Source organism: Tenrec ecaudatus, chromosome 1, assembly GCF_050624435.1.
Source record: "Tenrec ecaudatus isolate mTenEca1 chromosome 1, mTenEca1.hap1, whole genome shotgun sequence".
Classification (NCBI taxonomy): Eukaryota; Metazoa; Chordata; class Mammalia; order Afrosoricida; family Tenrecidae; genus Tenrec; species Tenrec ecaudatus.
This window is the reverse complement of record NC_134530.1, coordinates 49,544,614-49,565,105: the sequence shown is the minus strand read 5'-3', so window position 1 is coordinate 49,565,105 and position 20,492 is coordinate 49,544,614. Positions and strand designations below refer to the sequence as shown.

Genomic DNA, 20,492 nt, shown 5'->3' with positions numbered 1-20,492 from the left:
GGGGTGTGTGTGTGTGTGTGTGTGTGTGTGTTGTAAGACCTGCCCCCGAGCGTGTGTCTGTGCAGGAGTGCAGGGAGTTTCAAGGGGAGGAGAGCCTGTGGCTGTGAGTGAACCGTGTACTGTGAACCTGTGCGTGGGCGGGTCACTGTGTGCTCTGTGTTTGTGTGTCTCTTGTGTCTGGGTGTGCGTGTTTCTAACTGTGTTCCTGCATCTGCTGGACCGTGTGTGTCTGTGTCCTTACCATGTGCAAACCTGCATTTCTGAGCCCATGTATGTCTGTGTGTCGGCATGTGTTTGCCGGCGTGTGGGCCCGTGGACTGGTTTGGCCTAGTTTGGGGGTGACTCACAGGTAAGCGGGGAGAATCCAGGACTTGTTGAGTTAGACAAAGCTCTTTCCCACACTCCCCCCACCCCCTCCCCAGCCTCTCCCTTCCAAGCCCCACACATCTTGTTTGGAGATCACAGGTTACCATGCCAACAGATCCACTTCTGGTCTGGACCCTGGAGAAGGGAGGGCTCCTGGGAATGGGCAGGTTGGCTGACCCAGGAGGGACACTCTGAGCCATTAAGGCCTGTTTTCAGAGCAAGGACAAAGAGCGAGGGGCCTGTAGACAAACAGATTCCAGGATAGCCTGAAGAACATTCTAGCAGGCGTGACTGTCCAGGGATGGAATTGGTAAACTGTCGAGTGATGACCTCCTTGCACCCAGAGGGATGACCAGAGGCTTGTGGAATGAGTGACTCCCAGGGGTGCTGTCCAGGAGTGGGGCTGGGTTGAGGAAGGCATTGGATTTTGACGGTCAGGAAGTCATTGACAGAATCGGACCTGACTGCCAGCAGCTCCCTTGGAAGCTGCTCTCTTCTCGTTCTGCCTAAACCCATGGGCCTTCTAGATGGGGTCCCTGTGCTTTAAGGGCTAGTCCTTTGGACTACCAGGGTACCACCACAGAGAAGTCAGCTTCGGAGGATTTTAACCCACACCTAACACCTCACCTGGCACAGTCAGTACTGAAGGAATGAGTGAAATAGAATCCAAGTGCGGCTTCTTAGCACCAGTACTGCCAGCAATAGGGACTCGGTGAATGGAGGTCGTTATTAGTCAGAAATAGGGAGGCGACTCAGGGAGGGAACAAGTCAGTGAAGGAGTGAAGCACCATGGAGGAGAGACCCTGGGAGGACGGGAGGGAGTTGGGGCCTCAGTGAAGGGCTGAGATCCAAGGAGCCTGGGAAAAGGACGGAGCTCCATCTCAGCCAGGCCCTTGGCTCCCCCAATGTCCAGGCCAAGCCTGGCATTGTCAAAGCCACCAGTGGTGATGACGTCAGTGCAGGCTTTTGGTTTCTGTGGGCCCCAGCCCCTTTCATCTCTGACCCTCATAAAACCTGAATCACTGCGGAGGACACAGGGCAGGGTCAAAGTTCTGGATTCCAGCAACATCTTAAGAAGGAGGGAGGTGGAGGACGGGGAGGGGGACCCTTTCTCTTCTGCGAGGCGAGCGGGGACATTTCTGGTCAGGAGGAGGTAGCCGGGTGTCCTGGTGGAGAGGAAGCCCGCGTCTGAAGCCCACCTACTCCTGAGGCTGGGGCTGAGCAGGCAGACTTCTCTGGGGCCCTCGGGGTCTGTGCAGTTGGAAGAGGCCCCCGGAGTGGAGGTGGGAGAACACCCCCCCGCCAGGAGTGCCCTGCTCCCTTTCAAAGCAAACCCCCCTGAAACCAGAGTTTCTGTTCACTGCAAAGAGATTTGGACTTGAGGGTCAGGGCTCGGAGTCCTCCCTCTGCTGCTGACTCTGTGACTGTAGGCACGTGACTTCCTTTCTCTCACTGAGATACCTGCTTCTAATTTACTCCGAGGCGGGGGTGAGGGGTGGGGGTGGGGGACTGAGACAAACTGTCTGTCCCTGAGGACTCCAGCCGCTTTTCGATTTTCCTTTCCCTCCTCTCCTCTTTCGTTGCCAGCCACTGAGGCTGCTCTGTAGGTTTGAGGCAGTAAGGAACCTGGAGGGACCTGGGGTTGGCGGCTCTGGGAAGAACCGCACCTTGTATGTGCACACAGCGCAGCTTGAGGAGGGAAATCAGCCAGCCAGTCCTTATCCTGGGAGCCCTCCACAGAGGTGGGGCACCACGGATGTGGGTCTTGTACTCGCAAGGTAGTGTCACACTCGAGGGTCACACTCCTGGACTGCTTTGGGGTCCAGCAGGACAAGTATTGGATGGTGCTTCAAAAAGGGTCAGCGCACCAAGCAAGCCCTTCACATCCGTGGCCGCTGCGGCGTCGGTTCTGAAGCCTAGCAACCGGGCAGGGCTGTGGATCACACTGCCCCGTGGGGTTCCAAGGCTGGACATCCTTCTGGGAAGCAGCCTGCATGGAGTGCTTTAACCACCGTGCCACCAGGGCCCCCCTGAGTGGGATAAACCCTTAGGAATAGCTGTCTGCTCTTTCCCATCTCCACTTGCAGGCTTGGCCCTCTGCTTCCCCTTTTGAAGAATGCTAGGGGCTCACCAAAAAGTGGGGGGGGGGTGGCTGACAGCTGATGAATCAAGTCACAGTGGTGAGTATCCTGCTGGTGTTATGTATGAGAAAACAGACTCCACAGGTCAAGTGACTTGCTCAGGGTCACCCGGCCTGGACTACAGGGCGTCTCCCTCACAGCGCTTGACCCCCCTCAATGCCCTTCTCCCTGCCCCTCCACTGCAGGGAGCTGGACCACTGTGAGTGGAGGACGCCTCTGGGGCCCGGCATGGAGGAGGAAGACGGGCCCCCGGCCCGGGCCGAGGCCCGAGTGGTGAGCGCCACGTTGGTGTGGCGGCAGAGGCCCCCTGCCCAGGAAGAAAACAGACACCGATTACACAAGGTGTCTCTGGTGTCAGGGACACAGGAGGATGGCTCCTGGGAGGTGACCGAGCACAGCCACCGGCGAGAAGAAGTCAATGGCTTCGTTTCCCGGGAGGAAGAGACTGTATATCACCAGGGCGCCCAAGGGGGGCCTGCCTGGAGCTTTCAGAGCCACGAGCCCATCTTTTCCAAGAGGTACGCACCACCCCCCAAGGAGAGGCGGCCAGCGGGGAGGCTGAAGATGGCTGTGGATCAGAGAGATGGCAGCCTCCAGCCCCCCATGACTACGGAGACCCCAGGCCCAGGTGCCCTGGTCAGGTCTGAGTTCTTGGTGGCCCAGCCCGGGCCACGGGAGCCGAGCCCCCATCCAGCGATGGGCCTCGCCATCCAGGCCTCCCAGATGCCCGAGGAACAGCGGGTGACACGCACTGTGCGGACTACCACGGTGGTGGCAGGGCAGGTGGACCGGCGAGTCAACAGCTCCGTGACCATGAGGCCCGTGCTGTCGGGTGAGGCCCTGCCAAGAGGCCGTAATGCTGTCCGCACGGTCCGGGGAGTGGTGGTGAGACCCCGGGCAGAGGGTTCCCCCAGTCACAGCCAGGCCCTGGAGCTGCTCACAAGCCTGGTGCCTCCTGAGTGCAACCCACCTGCCAGCCGACTGCCCAGGCCCACGCTCATTGTACCACAGAGCCCAGCTCTGGGTGGCCCTGGAGGGGCAGTCCCGGAGCAGCTGCCTGAGAATGAGACACCAGAGCCAAAGGACAGAGCTGCCCTGGACCCTGGAGGCTTCCCAGTAGGTCCCTACCCCCCTCACAGCCAGCACGTCCCTACAGCCCACCCAGAGCAAGACCAGGGCAAGGCCCTGAAGACCAGGACCCAGGAGGTCCCTAGGGTTCCACGAGCTTCCAGTCCCACTCAGCTCTCTCTCCTGACTTCTCGGGACCGCACAGCAGGACCTTCTGCCCCCAGACTTCAGACCTCCCTGGGCCTAGCCCACCACCCAGAGCAGCTTGCAGTGCCCACTCACCCCAGGACCCAGCATACTCTGGAGCCCAGGGAATCCCACGACCTGCACCCTGGCAAAAGGGAAGAGCTCACAGACCCCCCAGCTGCTACCAGCCACCCTGTGCTGAGGAACAAGGTCAGCGTGGCCTCCACACAACTCCCTGCTCCATCGTCAACCAAGAGGCAGGCTGCCCCCAGCCCTGCAGGGATTGCCCTTCCAGCCTCCCCAAGCAGCACGGTTGCTCCAGCCCAGGAAGATAGCCCTGTCTTCTCCCTCGTCCAGAAGGAGGGAACACAGGGTCCTGCTGGCCCACCCCCCAAGGCAGTCAAAGTGGCCCAGGGCCCAGAGGACCACTTTAGCTCAGCTTCTGCCCCCAAAGAGGTTGTCAAGGGTACCGAAGGCTGCCTGGCCCCTTCTCTCACCAAGGAAGAAGTTGTCCAAGGCCCGGTGGCTCCTGCGCTTCCATCCCTCAAACAGGAAGAGGTTGCCGGGGGCTCTCAAGGCAGCCCCAGCACATCTCCCACCCAAACAGAGGCTGTCCAGGACTCTGGCGCTGCTCCGGCCCCGTTTGCCACCCCCAACGTGGTGGTCCAGGGCCCTGCTGCCATCCCTGTCCCATCCTTCTCAATAGACAAGGTATCCCCTGGCGCAGAAGGCCCCCCTGCACCCATGCCATTGGGAACAAAGGCCAGCCTGAAGTCCCAGTGTGTCACTGACTCCAAGGACCAGTTGCTCCCAGAGCCAGCGAGGGAGGAGGAGGAGCAGGCTCTGGCTGCAGACCTGGAGATTTTCCTGGATACCCTGAGGAGCATGGAGCCCCCTGAGATCCTCCGCACTCACCGGCTGCCCCGAGCCCCCCGCTCCTCCTACTTGGCCATGTATGCTACCCTGCCAGCCATTGAGGAGGGTCCACCCGGGCCCTGGGTGATGGAACCTAGCCCCCAGGAGGTGCCAGCCCTAAAAGAGGAGGAAGAGGAGGAGGAGGAGGAGGAGGAACCTGAGAACCCATACCTGAGCGACGAGGAGAAGCTCCAGCACAGGCAGGAGAAGGCTGGGCCCAGCCCCTTTTGGGACCCCCTCCCTGCCAGGCCTCCCCAGAACTTCCGCTCCCCTCTGGAGATGATGAAGCAGCATGTAGCTGGCACCAAAAGCTCCCCCCTGGGGCAGGCACTGGAGGGCCAGGCCAACAACAGACCCACTTCCCGGCTCGGAGGCAGCCTTCTGTTTGGCGGTCTGGTGCCTACTGCCAAGGAGGCCCCTACCCTGGAGCCCCTGGGCACAAAGCTATCTGCTCTGACACCCCATAGGCCTCTGGGGCTCAGGAGGGTATCCGGGCAGTTGTCCCTGCTCTGCAGTGAAAGTTCAGCGCCAGAGAAGCTCCCCCGATCCCAGCCCCTGGAGAGAAGGGTGAGTGAGGCTGGGGTGGGAAAGGGAAGGTCCTGGCCGCATCAGGACTTTGGTCAGTGTGACGTCCAGCGCCAGACAGCAGGAGGTTTGCTCTGCAGTTGGGTCTGGGGGGTGGGCACCCAGTCCCTGGGACTGGGTTGATGGACCCCTTGGGATTGAAAGGACATGTGTGGCATCCTCTGTGGGGGCAAGAATTAGGAGGATGTGGGTTGCCTGGAACGGTGGGTTGTGGGGAGACAACCCTGTATGACTTCCGATCATCCCCACCCCCACCCCCACCTCCCAGAGCCCAGCACTGAAGACCCAGGGCAAACTGAACACCAGGCCTGGAAAGGTAGGCTGGGGGCTGTGGGGGAGGGGGCCCAAGTGGCAAGAGCCCCGGGAGGGGGCCTGAAGACTTCCTCTGTGCCTTGTCCAGATGATTCTGTTCTCGGAGCCCAGCTGCCAGGGCAGCAGCAAGGAGATCTGGGAAGACATCCCCGATGCGTCTGGCTGGCTCCCGGTGGCCTCTGTAAGGGTGGTACGAGGCTGGTGAGTGGGGTGTGCCCAACGGAGGTTCTGTTGTGAACCTAGGGGTTGGGGACAGTGAGAAGTATCTAAGCCAACCGAGCAGAAACGTCATCAGCTGCCTCGTGGGCATGTCACACACAGCTGGGTGCTCTACGAAGAGCCGGGGTTCCAGGGCCGGAAGCTGGTCCTGCCTGAAGGAGATGCGGAACTCCAAGCCCCAAGGTCCGAGTGGAACTCCAAGAGCATCGGCTCCCTGAGGAGGGTTGTCCAGGTGAGTGGGCCCTGCCCTCCAGAACCCTGCTCTGAGGGAAGCATGTGCCCGTCAGCCACGGGAGACACTCCAGGCTGAGGAGGGGAGTGGCCTCATTTGCCCAGAATTGGGAACTCTGCAGCCCTGGTGGCGTTGTGGTTATGTGTTGGGCTGCTCACCTCCAGATCAACAGTTCGAAACCCCCACCTGCTCTGAAGGAGAAAGACGGGGCTTTCTACTCCCTGAAGGGTCACAGCCTTGGAAACCCACAGGGGTCGCTGTGAGTCAGAATTGACCGATGGCAGTGAGTGTTGGGGTTTTGGGGAGTCACTGATCCTTGGAGCCATTCTGGGGCAGGTGCAGAGGCTGGTTCGACGAGGCAGAGCCAGCAGAAGGAACCAAGTCTGAGGACGTGCCAGCTGGTGCTGACAAAGGGCTCAGCGAGAGATGAGTCTTAACCAGGGCAGTGGCCCAGCCAGGCAACGTTTCCCGGACTTCTGAAGCACACCGACATTTGTGGTTCTCATACTGTGAGCCTCTTCATGGGAGGAGTCACCTGCACCAGGGCCCAGGCGCTCAGCCCACAGGCGCTCACCGATGCCTGCTGTGTGCCAGGCACGGTGCCCAGCCCTGGCAGGTGGGGGCGTCCTGCTTTCTGCCCTGCAGGCCTCATGGTTAAGCCAGCAGATGAGCTGGGGTTGGAAGCAGGAAGCTGTTTGACTAGATTGGGGATTTAGAAGTATTTCGATAGCTTAACGAGTAGAGACTTGGAAACCAGGAAAGGCTACTTCAGCCCAAAGAGCCACTGTTGAATTTTGAGGCATGGGGTCTGTGTGTGTGTGCGAATGTGTGTTTGTGTGTATGTGCATGTGTGTGTCTGTGTATGTATGTGTGTATCTGTGTATGTATGTATGTGTGGGTGTGTGACTGTATGTGTGTGCATGTGTGTTTCTGTGTATGTGTGTGAGCATGTGTGTGTATGTGTGTATATGTATATGTGTCTGTGTATGCATGTGTATATGTGTATGTGTGTGTTTGCATGTGTGCATGTGCATGTGTGTGTGTGGTGGTGGTTTGCAAGGGCTTGATCAACACTGGAATTCCATGTTTGTAAAGCAGAGAGGGGAGAGGGCGCAGAAAAGAGCGAGTGTCTTCCCAACACTAATTTGTAAACTACAGAAATGACATGAAATTTGACCTAAAAGCCATCTTGGTACTAGGAAGACCCCAGAGTCCTCTAGGGAGGGCTGGGGCCTGGCTTAAAAAAAAGGAAACAGTGAGTGACCCCAAGTGCGCATTGTGACACCCTCCGCACAAAAGACCCCGGCGCTGATGAGTCCTAACTAGGGCAGCCGACCAGTCAGGCAGAGGAGGGACAGGGGTTTTCAAAGCTTCTCAGACACACACAGATGTTTGTGGATAATTTACTGGCAGCCTCTCACAATAAATTCATCTTTGTGTGGGAGGTAACAAGGGACAAGAGAGAGAGCAAGGGCTTTGAAGTCAGGGGGACCTGACTTCATTGGATCTCTTCAGTATTAATTGGGCGCCTGCTGTGTGCCAGGCCTGTGGGAGGAGCGGGTGGAAAATGGAGAACCCAAACTATGATGGTCTTTTCTTCTCGTGGCTGCTTTCGAGCTGTGTGACTTTGGGAAGGTTGCCCCACCTCTCTGAGCTCACCTTCCTCACTGGTGGGGGAGTGATAATGACATGGAGAGGTGTGCTGCACTCCATCGGAGTGCCACCAGCATTTGATGAGTGAGTGGAAAGTGGCCCTAAGGAGGAAGAAACACCCAGAATGCAGAGGGCCTGCTGCTTCCTGGGGTGAGATGGAGCATTAGACCTTGTCTATCTCACCTGTCCCTCTGCCAGCCAGAAAGGCAGCTTGCCCAGCGGTGGGGGAGATGGGCATGGGGGCCACAGAGTGCTGGTGCTGGCTGGACATGAAAGGGCTCTAGGATAAGGCTTGTCTGAGACCATCCAGTTGCCTCCTGTCGTCTGGGGTTCCAGAAACCACCCAGGGCTCTGGCAGGACAAGCTTGGGAAAATAGGTGGGGGCAGAGGAGGGTGTTTCACACTGGTTTCCTCTCTTCCCTCCGCAGGATTACTGCACCCCAGAGATCAGCCTGTTCTCTGAGGAGGGTCTCAAAGGGGAGCATGTGAAGCTAACCCAGGCCTTGGAGGACCCCCAGGGCTTGGGGCATCCCCTGCAGGTGGCCTCTGTCGCTGTCTCCGCAGGACTGTGAGTCCCTTCATGTAACCGTCTCGGGGCTGGGTACCAAGAGTCCTCCTGGAGTAGTGAGTTAGAGCTGGCCAGGCCCAGCAGCTGCTCCGTGGGAGGAAGATGAAGCCGCCTGCTCCAGGACGGAGACTGTTTATATAGCCATAAACCCAAAGGGGCAGCTGAACTCTGTCTTATAGGGTCACTATGAGTCAGAATTGACTCCATGGTAGGGAGCTGAGGTTTGGGGTTTGCTGAGAGCTGGGGACACTCCTGCCTTTAACAAATGCTCAGTCAACCGGTGGTGACAGACCAGAAGACAGAAGATGGCAATCCATTGTGGGGAGGAGATGGTGCAGGTAGCAGGGGACTGCAGATGCAGGGGAAAGCAGCATACTAGCTGGGGGTAGTAGGGTAGTCATAGAGGCCTTCCTGGAGGTGGGGGTGCCTGGACTGGGATGAGCCCAGAGAAAAATCTAAGTTCTAAAGGGCAGAGATTTTGTCCGTTTTGTTCAAGCCTGGAGTAGCTGCCCCGGTGTATTCGCTAGTGAGATGATGGAGAAAGGAACAGGCCCTGCACAGACCCAGGGGTGAGACAGGTGGGCACTGTAAGTTCAGTCTGGCTAATGTAAGGGGCAGGTGGTGAGATGTGAATCCCGGGGACAGAGGCAGGGGTCGGACGTCCCAGGACTCTGTGCTGCTGGCTTCAATGGGAACTACTGGGTCTATAAGGAACTGATTTTTTTTTTTTTTACGAAGGATTTTAAAGCAGAGAAGTCATAGAACTCAGCCACTGCTGTGTGAAATTCAGCAGGATGGAACGGAGGCAGGTCCTACCATCAATGATGGGAGATTCCTTAATGGGGACTCCTCCTGAGATTGTCCCCTCAAAATCTTCCCTCCCACCCACTGATCTGTGCCCTGTGGGATCTGGGATGCAGCAGTTTCTTTGCCATCCCCCAGGTGGCTGCTGTATCCCAAACCCTCCTTTGGAGACACTCCCTGCATCTTGGAGCCTGGGGAGTACCCCACCTTGGAGGCCTGTGGCACAGCCAGTCCCACTGTTGGCTCCCTGAAGCCTCTGACACTGGTAAAGGGCAGGGCCTGAGGGCTCTCACTGGGTATGGAGATTGGAGGAGGCAGGGTGAGACAGAGGGGTGGGGACAAAGGGCAGCAAGAGTGACCCCTTTGAAGGGTCTCAGGATCAGGAGAATCCTGGGTCCCCTGCCCATCTGTCTTCCCACTCTGAGCAGCTCTGTCTTAGCTCTGCCTCTTACACAGGGATGCCCTAGTGTGGAGCGGCCTGGGGAGCCCAAGGTAAGAGCCTGGGAGTCCAGGAGGGTCTCTGGGGAGGGTGGTCATCATGTCTGGGCTGGAAGGCAAGAGAGTGGACACTGTGAGTCAGAAGCTGGGTCTGGGAGGATAGTGTCTGACGGGCTCACTGGGAACCGGCTTTTGAGATATCAGGCCCTGGTCAGAGTGGGCAGGAGTTGGATAGAGACCTGGGGTTTGGTAAGGGACGAGGGCTCTGGACTGATACTGGGCAGAGTCATTCCTGGGCTGGCTGGGTGTTTGGGCCCAGACCACTGTGCACCAGTCTAACCCCCGACTCACACACCCGCAGGCTGTGGTGTTTGAGGCCCCAGGTTTTCAGGGCCAGAGCTGGGAAGTGAGTCGTGACATCTACAACCTGCGGAAGCCAGAAGACAGCAAAAGCCCCCACCTGGCCTCTGTGGGGTCCCTGCAGATCCTCGGGGGCTGGTGAGACCTTAGCACCCTTCCATCTCACCCACACACTCCCTACCCTCTATCCCTGGAGGCAGGGAGGGTCCTGAGCACCTGGGAGGGGACAGTAGCTGTCTTATTCAGGGGCTTCCTGTGACTGCTCATCTTTTTTCTCCCTAGCTGGGTGGGCTATGAGAAGGAGGGCTTCCGGGGCCACCAGTACTTGCTGGAGGAGGGGGAATACGCTGACTGGTCACGCTGGGGAGGTTTCGACGAGGTGCTGGCTTCCCTGCGGGTCATCCGTACGGTAAGAGAAGACAACTGGGCCATCCTTCTTGCCTCTAAGCCAGCGCCAGCTTCCCTTGAGCACGATGTGCAAGGGGAGGACTTGTCCCCCTCTTCCTGTTCTCCAGAGGTCTAGCCTCTCCCCTCCTGCTGCTACTCTTCCCCCGGGCTGCACGGCCCATTCACCCTGAATTCTCTGGGTGGGCTGCGTCCCTGGGGCCGGGCACTCCCTTTCTGTCCTTGGGTGGGATGGGCTGGCGGAGACCGAACTGTCCCCGCGGTTCAGGATTTCGGGGACCCGGCTGTGGTGCTGTTTGAGGCCATGGATTTCGAGGGGCCCGGCGTGGAAGTGAGCGAGGCGTTGGCAGACGTGGAGCTGGCTGGACACGGACCGCACACACAAGCTATCCACGTGCTCAGCGGCGTGTGAGCGAGCGCGGCTCCCGGGGGCGGAGCGGGCGGGGCGGTTCCAAGGGAGGTGCCGGCCCCGCCCCCGCTGACCCACGTCCCGCCCCTCTGTAGGTGGGTGGCCTATCAGGACGTGGGCTTCTCCGGGGAGCAGTACGTGCTGGAGAAGGGCGTGTACCGCAACTGCGATGACTGGGGCTCGGGCAACAGCGCCCTCGCGTCGCTGCAGCCGGTCCTGCAGGTGCGGGCGGGGCCTCCGCGAGGGGCGGGGCTTGACGTGAGGAACGCGCCCTCGGTGGAGGGGGTGGAGTCTGGAAGGACAGCCCTCGGAGGGGCGTGGCCAATGCCCGCCAGGGACAAAGGAGCTGGCACTTGAAGACCGCGGTCCTGACTTTTGGGCCTGATTTCCTTACGTCTGGAAATTTTGGTCCCTCCCTTCAGGTCGGGGAGCACAATCTGCACTTTGTCTCAAAGGTAAGGGGTGTAAGACTCTCCCCTCATTTAAGATCCTCCCTATTTAACGCGTGCTCTCCCCCTACTCTGCCGCGCCCCTTCGCACTATCTCCCCTTCATGCCCCCAGATTCAACTTTTCTCCAGTCCCGACTTCCTGGGAGACCACATCTCTTTCGAGGATGACCAGGCCTCTTTGCCCGCCTCCTTCCAGGCCCAATCTTGCCGTGTGCACGGCGGCAGGTGAGTGTGTGTGTGTAGGGTGGGGGCGGGGTGAGGGAGAGGGTGCAGGTGGAGGCACCTATCTTGAAGCACTTAACCGTTCAGCCTTAACTCACTGTGGGTGGCAGAAGAAAACTCTTCCCAGAAAAGGGATGATTTCCTTTCCGGAACCTCCTTGAGACTTCTGTCTGTCATGAGTCGTTCAAGCTTCAAACACAAAATAAAGCCCCACGTCAGCTGTAGTAGCCTAAACCAAATCAAACGCACTGCAAAGCAATCCATTCTCTCATGATGACCCTCTGTCGGTGTCCGAGGCTGTGAATCTTTACTGAAGCAGACAGCCTCATCTTTCTCCTGCGGAGTCGTGGGTGGGTTTGAACTGCCGACCTTGTGGTTAGCAGCCCAACATGAGCTGACAGTACCACTAGGGCGCCGAGGTTGCAATGCCCAATCGTCGTTGAGGGCTAGGAGTTGGAATCGATTCTATGGCAGTGTTTTTGCTTTTGTTTGGGCCCTTGATTTACAGCAAGCCCGTGTAGGGTTTCGGAGATTGTACATCTTTACAGGAGCAGACAGCCCCAACATTCTCCCACAAATCGCCTGGCGGCTTTGTACGACAGGCCTTGTGGTTAGCCGTCCTACAGGGCCCGGACAGCGCTCCCTGGAATCCTTAGAGTTTTCATGGAAAGCATGCAGACCTAGATAACAGAGTACTACTAACCTCCAGCTTGCTTGCTCTATCCCTCCGCTCTATGTGGGTGTGTGATGGAAAATCCCAGACCCATCATCAAAAGTCTCCGGTCAACACTTCAATATCTGTCGCTTCTAAGAAGCGTCTCTTCCCTGCACAGCCCCCAGTTATCATCTCATAACTGCAACCAGCGCTACGGGCAGTGGCCAGCCTCCTGCTGTGTGTGTCATCTCACGTTTTGCAGAGCACCCCAAGGTGGTGGTGAGGTGCCCTGTGTACAGCAATGCGAAGCACTGCCGGTCCTGTGCCACCCTCGCAATGGTTCTTACGTCTGAGCCCATTCATGCAGCGATTCCTAGAAAGGAGAATGTGCAGTCCATGCCCTTAGGGGCTCGACTATTCCATCAGTCTGACCTTGAGTCTGACCGCAGTCCCTGCCCCTTCAGTGCATTTTTCTTTGACCTCTCCCTCACTGTTCACACGCAGGGCGACCTGGCCAGACTGGGAGTAGGGTTGGCTCACCTCCTACTCACCTTCTCTCTTCTTGCCCATCCCCAGCTGGATCCTGTTTGATGACAAGAACTTTGAGGGTGACCAGTATATCCTTTCTGAGGGCGAGTTCCCCACGCTCACGGCCATGGGCTGTCTGGCCTCCACGGTCCTGGGCTCTCTCCAGAAGGTCCCTCTGGTGAGTGTCCCTGTCCCCCTGGACAACCCCTGAGGCAGGGCGAGCCGCTGGGCAGTACCGGGCACAGACCCTCTTCTGGGTTCCCCCCAATCTTCGTGCAGACCACCAGATCCCCTTGAGCCTGGAGGGCTCAGCCAGTTCGGCTCACTGGGTGGTGATTGAGCTGCAGCTGCTAGGTGGTGACATGGTGTGGTGTCGTGGTATGTCGCTGGGTGGGTCCCTACTCAGAGCTAACCTATACCGCAGAGCTGAGAGGGCCGCCGTGTGTCCTAGGCTGTGGTCTTTGTTTGGTCACGTTTTACTGTGAGTTGGGGGGGTGTGTACATTTCAGACCCTCATTTCTGACAGATTCACACCGCCCACCTTATAGTTTCCAACCCAGTGCTTAACCATCGCACCACCAGGGCGCCTTGGTCCTGAAATAGGGGCCCGGGGAGAAATTAGATGCAGCCCCACCTCCAGGGACCCTGTGTCAAGTGGATATAAAGATGATCATGGGGTTGGTGCGGAGAGTCCAGATACAGAAGTGGATGGGGCGAAGAGGGGTGCAGGTGGGGGAAAGGCTGGCTCAGCTGCGGGGAAGGTGGGTGAAGGGCATGGCCTAGGCTGAGGAACAGGCTGTATCGTGTGGGTGGGGTTGGTAGGACTTGATGACTGAGTGGCCAGGCCAGGTAGTGGTGCCTGGGCACTGCAGCCGACAATGCCAGGAATGTTTAAAGGGCTCCCCATATATTATACTAAGGTGTGTGGTCCTCACCACACCCTTTTAAACCCGCTATGAGGAAGATCTCCCTTTTATAGGTGCAGAGGGGTTACTCAAGGTTATCCAGCTGGTAACTGGCTCTGCCAGACTTTAACCGGGGCAGCCTGGCTTCAGAGTCCACACTCTGTGACACAGTGGCCTTGGCAGGCAGACCTGGGGCCTTGGCAAGTGTGGACCTTCTCCAGCCTCAGTTTCCCTCTCACGCTAGTAGCGTCTGCCTGTTAGGGCTGTGGAGAAGTCATGGGGTGATGAGGGGACGGACGCACGTGGTGCAGAACCCCACGTCGGATAGGTGAGAAGTGCCATTATTATTGCGATTGTTACATGGTGCCCACAAAAAGGAGGCCGTCTGGAGTGAGCCCAGGGTTCTGCCAGGGCTGTTTGTTCCTCCCGCGAGGAAGTGTGAGGGGACTCCAGGTCCTGCCAACACACGCTGCCCCTGGGAACCTGCGGCACCAGCCTGCAGTGTGGGTGGTCAGCCGGCCTGTGCGTGGAACTCAGGCGCTTTGTCCTCAAGAAGATGGCCTGAAATACAGACCTGTCGCCGAGGGCTCTGGGCTTGGCCTCATCCCTCCTCTCCTACCCTCCCCGCCCCTCCAGCACTTTTCGGAGCCCTCTCTTTTCCTGTACGGGCTGGAGTGCTTCGAGGGGAAGGAGATTGAGCTCAGCGGTGAGGTGCGGAGCCTGCAGGCCGAGGGCTTCAACAACCACGTGCTGTCCGTGCAAATAAAGGGGGGCATGTGAGTGTGCTTTGGGGGCCCAGGGGATGCTGGGGATGAGGCAGACCCCCAGGGGAATCCAGCCTGTGCCCTCCCTTCTGGTTCAACCAGGAAGGAGGGACAAGTAATGCCTGAGAGGGGTCACTGGCTCTCGGGTGTTGGAGCCTAGCCTTCAGGCCGCAGCTGGCCTTACTTTGCCTGCAAACCCCCGATCCACTTCCAAGAGTCCCTCCCCACCCTCAGGAACCAACCCTTCCACCACCCCGCCCCCCAAAAGCTGAGGAATCCTTGGATGGGTGAAAAGGAGGTGGAGAAGGCTCTCACATCCATGTTCCCCCTCGTCTGTCTGTCCGTGTGCACTCCCCTCTGTGTCTGGTATTTGCCGGGCCCAGCTGGGTGCTGTGTGAGCACAGTGACTTCCGGGGCCGCCAGTGGCTGGTGGGCAGCTGTGAGATCACCAACTGGCTGACGTACAGCGGGACGCAGAGGGTGGGCTCTCTCTACCCCATCAAGCAGGTGAGCAGCATATCTGGGACTGAGCGTGTCTCTCTAGCCCTGTCTGGGTGTGTCTGCCGGGTGTGATCCAGCTGTGAGCGTGTCGGTCAGGGTTCCACGGAGAAGCAGACTGCATCGCTCTCTACACACACAGTGGTGCATGTGCATATTGTATGTGGAGGTGGCATGTGGATGTGGTATGTGTGAGTATGTTGCATGTGTGTGTTGCATGCATATTGCACATGTGTGTATGTTATGTTTATATGTATGTGCATGCATATGGTGTGTGTGTACAGTGTATGTTCTATGTATTTGTGTAGCAATATTGTCTGGCTCTCTGTAGAACCTGGGCTGATAGACATGTGCACTTTCGCTAGCTCTCTCTAATATACACACACACACACATATGTACTCCTAGAGAAAATATAACATATGTGCATGTTCGTAGAGTGAGAAGGAATGAAAAGGAATTAGCTCCCAATATTGTAGGCACTCGAGAGTTTGCAATCTCTAGACTGTCCCGCTGGAAACTCAGGCCGGCTGCTTGTTAGTCTTCAAGCAGAATCCCGTCCTTCTGCTGTGAGTATCAGTTTTTCTCCTAAGACCTACACTGGGTTGGGGGAGGCCTTGCCCACTTCCCTGGACATAATCTCCACCACTGAGCCTCTGCAGCGGGTAACTGGTAAAACCGCATGGACACATACCTTCAGACGCGTGTTGGACCAAACAGCCAGGCCACTGAGCCGAGAGGACACAAAATATTAACCCTCACCAGCACGGTCGCAGTCGTCCCCTTGTCACTCCTTCTTGCGGAATCTCTACTGACTTCATCTCTGTCTATAAATCAGCTCACTTCAGAGACAGTACCCTCGTCTGACGGAATAAGATCCATGAGCGCCTGAATTTGCCAGACATATATTTTGTCTCTACTTCATAGAAACGCACATATGAGGTGGCTTCAAAAAGTTTGCGGAAATTTTTCATTATCTTTCCATTTCATTTATCCATGAACTTTTTTGAGGCCCCTGCCCCATATTTGACTGTGAATTTTATGATGTGAAGCTTATTCACATAGGTGTGAAAATGATCTCATGTGCCATGTATGCTTTGGCTACACTGATTCTGCATACATGCGTGTGTGTGTGCTTACATGGGCCCCTTGGGCCTGCGTTGGCTCATGCCTGTGCCTCTGAGGCCCTGATAAGAGAGAATGTCCCTGCGTGGAGGTGGCTGCGGAGTGCCTGTGGTCACTCCACACAGTGTTGCTGGAAGAAATATTCGCGTCTCTCTCGATCCCTCACATTTTCTCAAAAACTTCCTGCCATCAAGTGGATTCATAATGACCCTACAGGACAGGGTAGAATTGCCCCTGTGTTTTCAAGACCGTAACTGTTTATAGGAGTAGCAAACCCTGTCTGTCGCCCGAGGAGCGGCTGGTGGTTTTGAACCTCAGACCTTGAGGGTCGCGCCCAACCCATAGCCACTATGCTACTGGGGCTCTTTACAGTTTAGAGCTGGGGAAATAAAAGGCCAGAGATGTACACAAGGACGTGGCCTGCAACCTTGGGCAAGGGTTGTACTTCCATGAGCCTGGTTTTCCCGTCTTTAAAATCGAGTCACCTGTGAGCACTGGCAGTAAGTGTCACGTGAGAACGCCCTTAGGACAGGCAGGAGCATGCGCACTCTCGGAGAACAGGAGCTGTGGTCATTCTGTTGTTCTCAGCACCACCCACGACTGCAGGCTGACTTGTGGCAAAGCCAGGTCTCCCGTGGTGGTGCCTGGTGTGTGTGCCTGTCTGGGCTTCTCCCTTTGAGCCTCAGCCCTTGGAGCAAGCCCAGTGCCTGGCCTGGAGCAGGCGGAACAGGCCAGGGCAGTGCCAGATGTGTGCACTTGGACAAGTGCTTGACTGCTGTGAATATCCGGGCCGACATGTGCGGTGTGGGCCCATCTGTTGTGGGGCTGTCTCTACCTATCCGTGGGTGTGTCTGTGGCGTGGAGTTAGGGGTGTATGCTGTGCATGTTTGGGGTTATCTGGGTGTGAAAGAAGGGGTCACTTAAGAAAGATTGAGGGGCAGGGAGGAAGCTGGGGAGCTGGTTCTGGGGGCTCCAGAGTGGGGCATGCTGGGGGTAAAGCGGAAGCAGCCCTGACCAAGGATCCTGACCCTTGGCTCTCCTCCCCAATAGCGCCGGGCCTACTTCCGCCTCTGGAATGCAGCCTTGGGGGGCTTCCTGGCAGTGCCGGACCATGTGGAGGACATGAAGGCAGGCCGGGTGGTGGTCTCCGAACCCCGAGCTGGAGGCAGTTGCATCTGGTACTATGAGGAAGGACTACTGAAGAACCAGGTACTCACCAAGGGGCTGGGACAGGGTCCCCAGCACTCACCAGACCCACCCTGGGGAGTCCCAGACCAGTCAGGAGCAGGACACACCCTGGCAGACAGAGATGCCCAGCTGCCTTGGAAGGCAGAGAATGCAGGCTGTGCACGCCAGGAGAGCTATGTTTTCTGGGCCTCGGACTGCATCTGCAGAGCACATGTGGTGGACCAGCTACTCTTATTGGATCCCTGAGCCCTGGTATCCTGTATCCAGATGCCAATCCTGCTGATCATGAGGGGTTTGCTCCTCAGTTAACCGAGCCCCTTCCAGGGGGCCAGTCCTTGGTCCTGGGAGTACACCAGTGAGAGGCAGAAAGGAGCCACGAGAAGCAGTGGGGGCGAGTAAAGCATAATAGCAGCTAACGTGCTCCCAGTGCTAGAGAGGACTAGCAAGACAAGTGGAGGAGAATGCGGAGGGTCAGGGAACCGAAGTGTCGCCCAGAGTGGCCAAGGCTGCCCTTCTGAGACGGTGCCATTTGAAGGCAGATACCCGAGGAGAGAGTGCTTCCGCCAGAGAAGAGCCAGTGCACTGGCCCTGAGGCGGAAACCTTAGTCCTTGTCTAGGATGAAGCCAGGCTACCCGAGTGGCTGACGTGACGTGGCTGAGGGAGAAAGTAACAGGAGGTGTCAGCAGGCCACGAGGGGTGTTGCTCTTTGTAGACCATAGACGACGGCTCTTGCCTTTCCCTTGGCATGCCAGGGCACGCTTACTGGGTGGAGGCACTGCATTCACCAGTTCCCGTGCACATGGCACGGAGTCTATCCAGGGCACCTTGGGCAGGTCCTGCGATGCTCCTCCTCGTTGCACAGGGTAGGGACCCAAAGCAGAGAGGGAAAGTCGCAGCACTGCTAACTGGAGCCGGGCTGAGGCTTATCTGACGGGAAAGCCTGTGCTGGGGCGGCCTCCTGGAGGAGCTCGTGGTCATACGGAGTAGCCCTGGGGCCCAGGTTAGCACTGGGCTGCCAAGGTGGAAGGTCATCAGTTTGGACCGACCAGCCACTCCCAGGGAGAAAGCTGTAGCAGTCTGCTGCCTGCGAGATTCGGGTTCGCTGTTTCAGAAAGCCTGTGGGCCAGTTCTCCTAGGCCTTGTGAGTTGGAATCACCCTGACCGCAGAATTCACATCCTGGGGCACTAAGGGCCCCTGGGTTTGGTGGAGTCCTTGTGGGAGCGAACGGTGTCTGATGCCCTCTGGGGTCCTCAGGTGGCCCCCACCATGAGTCTGCAGGTGATTGGGCCCCCCAGCTCGGGCTCCAAGGTGGTGCTGTGGGCTGAGAGCCGCCTGCCCCGCCAGACGTGGAGCATCAAAGAATCGGGCCACATCTGCAGCCAGATGTTTGAAGGCAGGATCCTGGATGTCAAGGGTAGGTGGTGGATGTGTGGGGAGAAGACGCCGCCAGGGGCTGAACCAGCCATCTCTAGCATCTCTGACCGCCCTTCTCTCACCCACCTCCAGGAGGCCGGGGATATGACCGGGACCATGTGGTGCTATGGGAACCCACCAAGGACAGGGCCTCCCAGATCTGGACCATCCACGTGCTTTGAGCTCCACCACCACCGGGGCCTCGGAGGCTGCTGCTAAGACGAACTTGCCTTTACAGGGTTTTGTTGTTGTTGTAACATAAGCTATTTTCTAATATACTCCTGCCTATACTCATCTCAGTGCATCTGGGTATTTGGGCGGCGAGGAGTGGAGGGAACAATGCTCACAGCCAACTGCCTGAAAAACACGCCCGGCTGCCTTCGCCCCTCCCTGCTCCAGGTGTGAGGCTCAGGGGCAAGGCCTCTTGCTGCCAGCAGAGGGAGCCCTGCGGCTGGACAAAGTGCTGAATGTACCGATGCAGTCCTGTTAACTGCTGCGCCCGAAGTCTTAGTTGGGTGGGGGGCCTCCTGGAGCCTCCGTAACTGGGAATGTCCAGGGTTGGGGTGGCCAGGGCAGTGGGGGGGGGGTGTCCCCATGGACCATCATTCCCAGATACCAAGAGACAAATGAAGCAAAAGCAACCGAAAAGGGACAGCAAGTCTGGGTCTCATCCCTGTCCCTGCAAGGTCATTCTAAGGGGAGGATCCTTCAGCCTGTGGATTTGGCAGAGGGAAACTGGGCTGTCCACTCCCTGGGGGCCACTACTCCTGCCCAGCTCCTAGGGCCCCTAACCTCCAGAGAGCACACACAGGCCCCGTTCCAAGGACAAGGATAACTTTATTGAGCCTCAGCTGGGTGGCACGATGCCCCTGGGCATCAAGACTTCTCCACTTTAGCCATTGCCCCCAAGACGCTGCCCTGTCGGTTCCCGCAGCCTGGAGATTTCCGACATCCAGGCTTCCCAAGGGTTAGGTGGGGAGGAGATCTTCTTGCTAGTCATGGTGGCAGCTGTTTCTTGGAGACGGCGGAGGGATTCTTCAGCTGAGATGGAAGAGGTGGAGGAGGGTGCTGGCCAGGAGGAGGAAGAAGACATTGCCCATGCCCAGGCCATCGAGGGCAGAGGGCCCATTGCTTTTCATGCTGCTGGTCTTATTTGCCTTGTCATTCGCTTGTGTCTGTGGGGGAGAGGAGGGAAATCTCAGGGGACTTTTGTTATTTAAAGCCACAGTCCCTTCTCCACCAGTCAAACCATGCCCTGTGCGAGCTCACTCTGCCACTGGGTCTTCATGCCAGCTTGCCTCCTGCTACGGATGGGTGGGTGGGCGGGCAAGGTGGCACGTTCTCCTGGAAGGAATGCCCAGAGGGTGACCTAGATGTTCTCAATGCTTGATCAGATCAAGCTGCTTCTGATGGGGAGCCCACTGAGCACACGCTTGCTGGCTCCTGCCTCCTGGGCTGACTAGTCCCCTCTGGGCACAAGGAATGCGGCCAGAGCTGTCTCCCAGACAAACATGGAGCGGCTGAACTGAGATCCAGTTGTTTCTCAGCTGAGAGCCTTCCCTCCTCTTTGCATTCCCCAAGCACCCAGGCTCCCCTCCCCTTTGGGGTCCCCACCAGCACCCAAACCTGAGCAGCTTCACTTCCCCTCCCCAAAACCATCTCCCCAAGCTCCGTGTGGGCAGATGCCACCCTCGTGTCAGGGGGTCTTCTGAGCTCTCCTGATCCCCTATGGCTCCCCAATGCCCCTCAAGTGCCCCCATGTGCTCTGCGCACCCTGTAGTTCTCCCCAGCCTCAGTCCAGGGCCAGCCCTTCCAGAAGCACGGGAAAGCTGGGTGCCCACCTGGGCCTCTGGATCTCTGCTCCCATGGTGAAGGCTGAGTCCCCTGGGCACCTGCATTCCTCCCCCCTTTCCTAGGCAGGTATGGGGAGCCCTGCATGAAGGTGCCAGGGGGGTGTAAGTGGGCGGGGGGGGCGCTGTTCTTACCTGAGTGATGAGAAGAAGGCTGAGGGTGAGGAGGAGGAGGAAGAAGAAGCCCTTCATCTTGGGAGAATGTTGGAGGTGCTTTTGCTTAGAAGCTTTTG

General features: G+C 57.8%; 1 protein-coding gene across 1 annotated transcript; it reads left to right on the top strand.

Moving 5' to 3' along the window:
- The first annotated feature begins 2,735 nt into the window (after positions 1-2,735).
- Positions 2,736-18,703, top strand: CRYBG2 (crystallin beta-gamma domain containing 2). Its single transcript, XM_075564328.1, has 19 exons — positions 2,736-5,243; positions 5,530-5,577; positions 5,662-5,774; positions 5,895-6,024; positions 8,106-8,245; positions 9,188-9,314; positions 9,506-9,541; positions 9,849-9,985; positions 10,130-10,256; positions 10,521-10,660; positions 10,757-10,883; positions 11,084-11,116; positions 11,224-11,336; positions 12,565-12,694; positions 14,058-14,197; positions 14,569-14,692; positions 16,857-17,015; positions 18,251-18,410; positions 18,503-18,703. Exons 1-19 carry the CDS (start codon positions 2,736-2,738, stop codon positions 18,589-18,591), a joined length of 4,581 nt encoding a protein of 1,526 aa, XP_075420443.1. The 3' UTR covers positions 18,592-18,703.
- Positions 18,704-20,492: the final 1,789 nt, after the last annotated feature.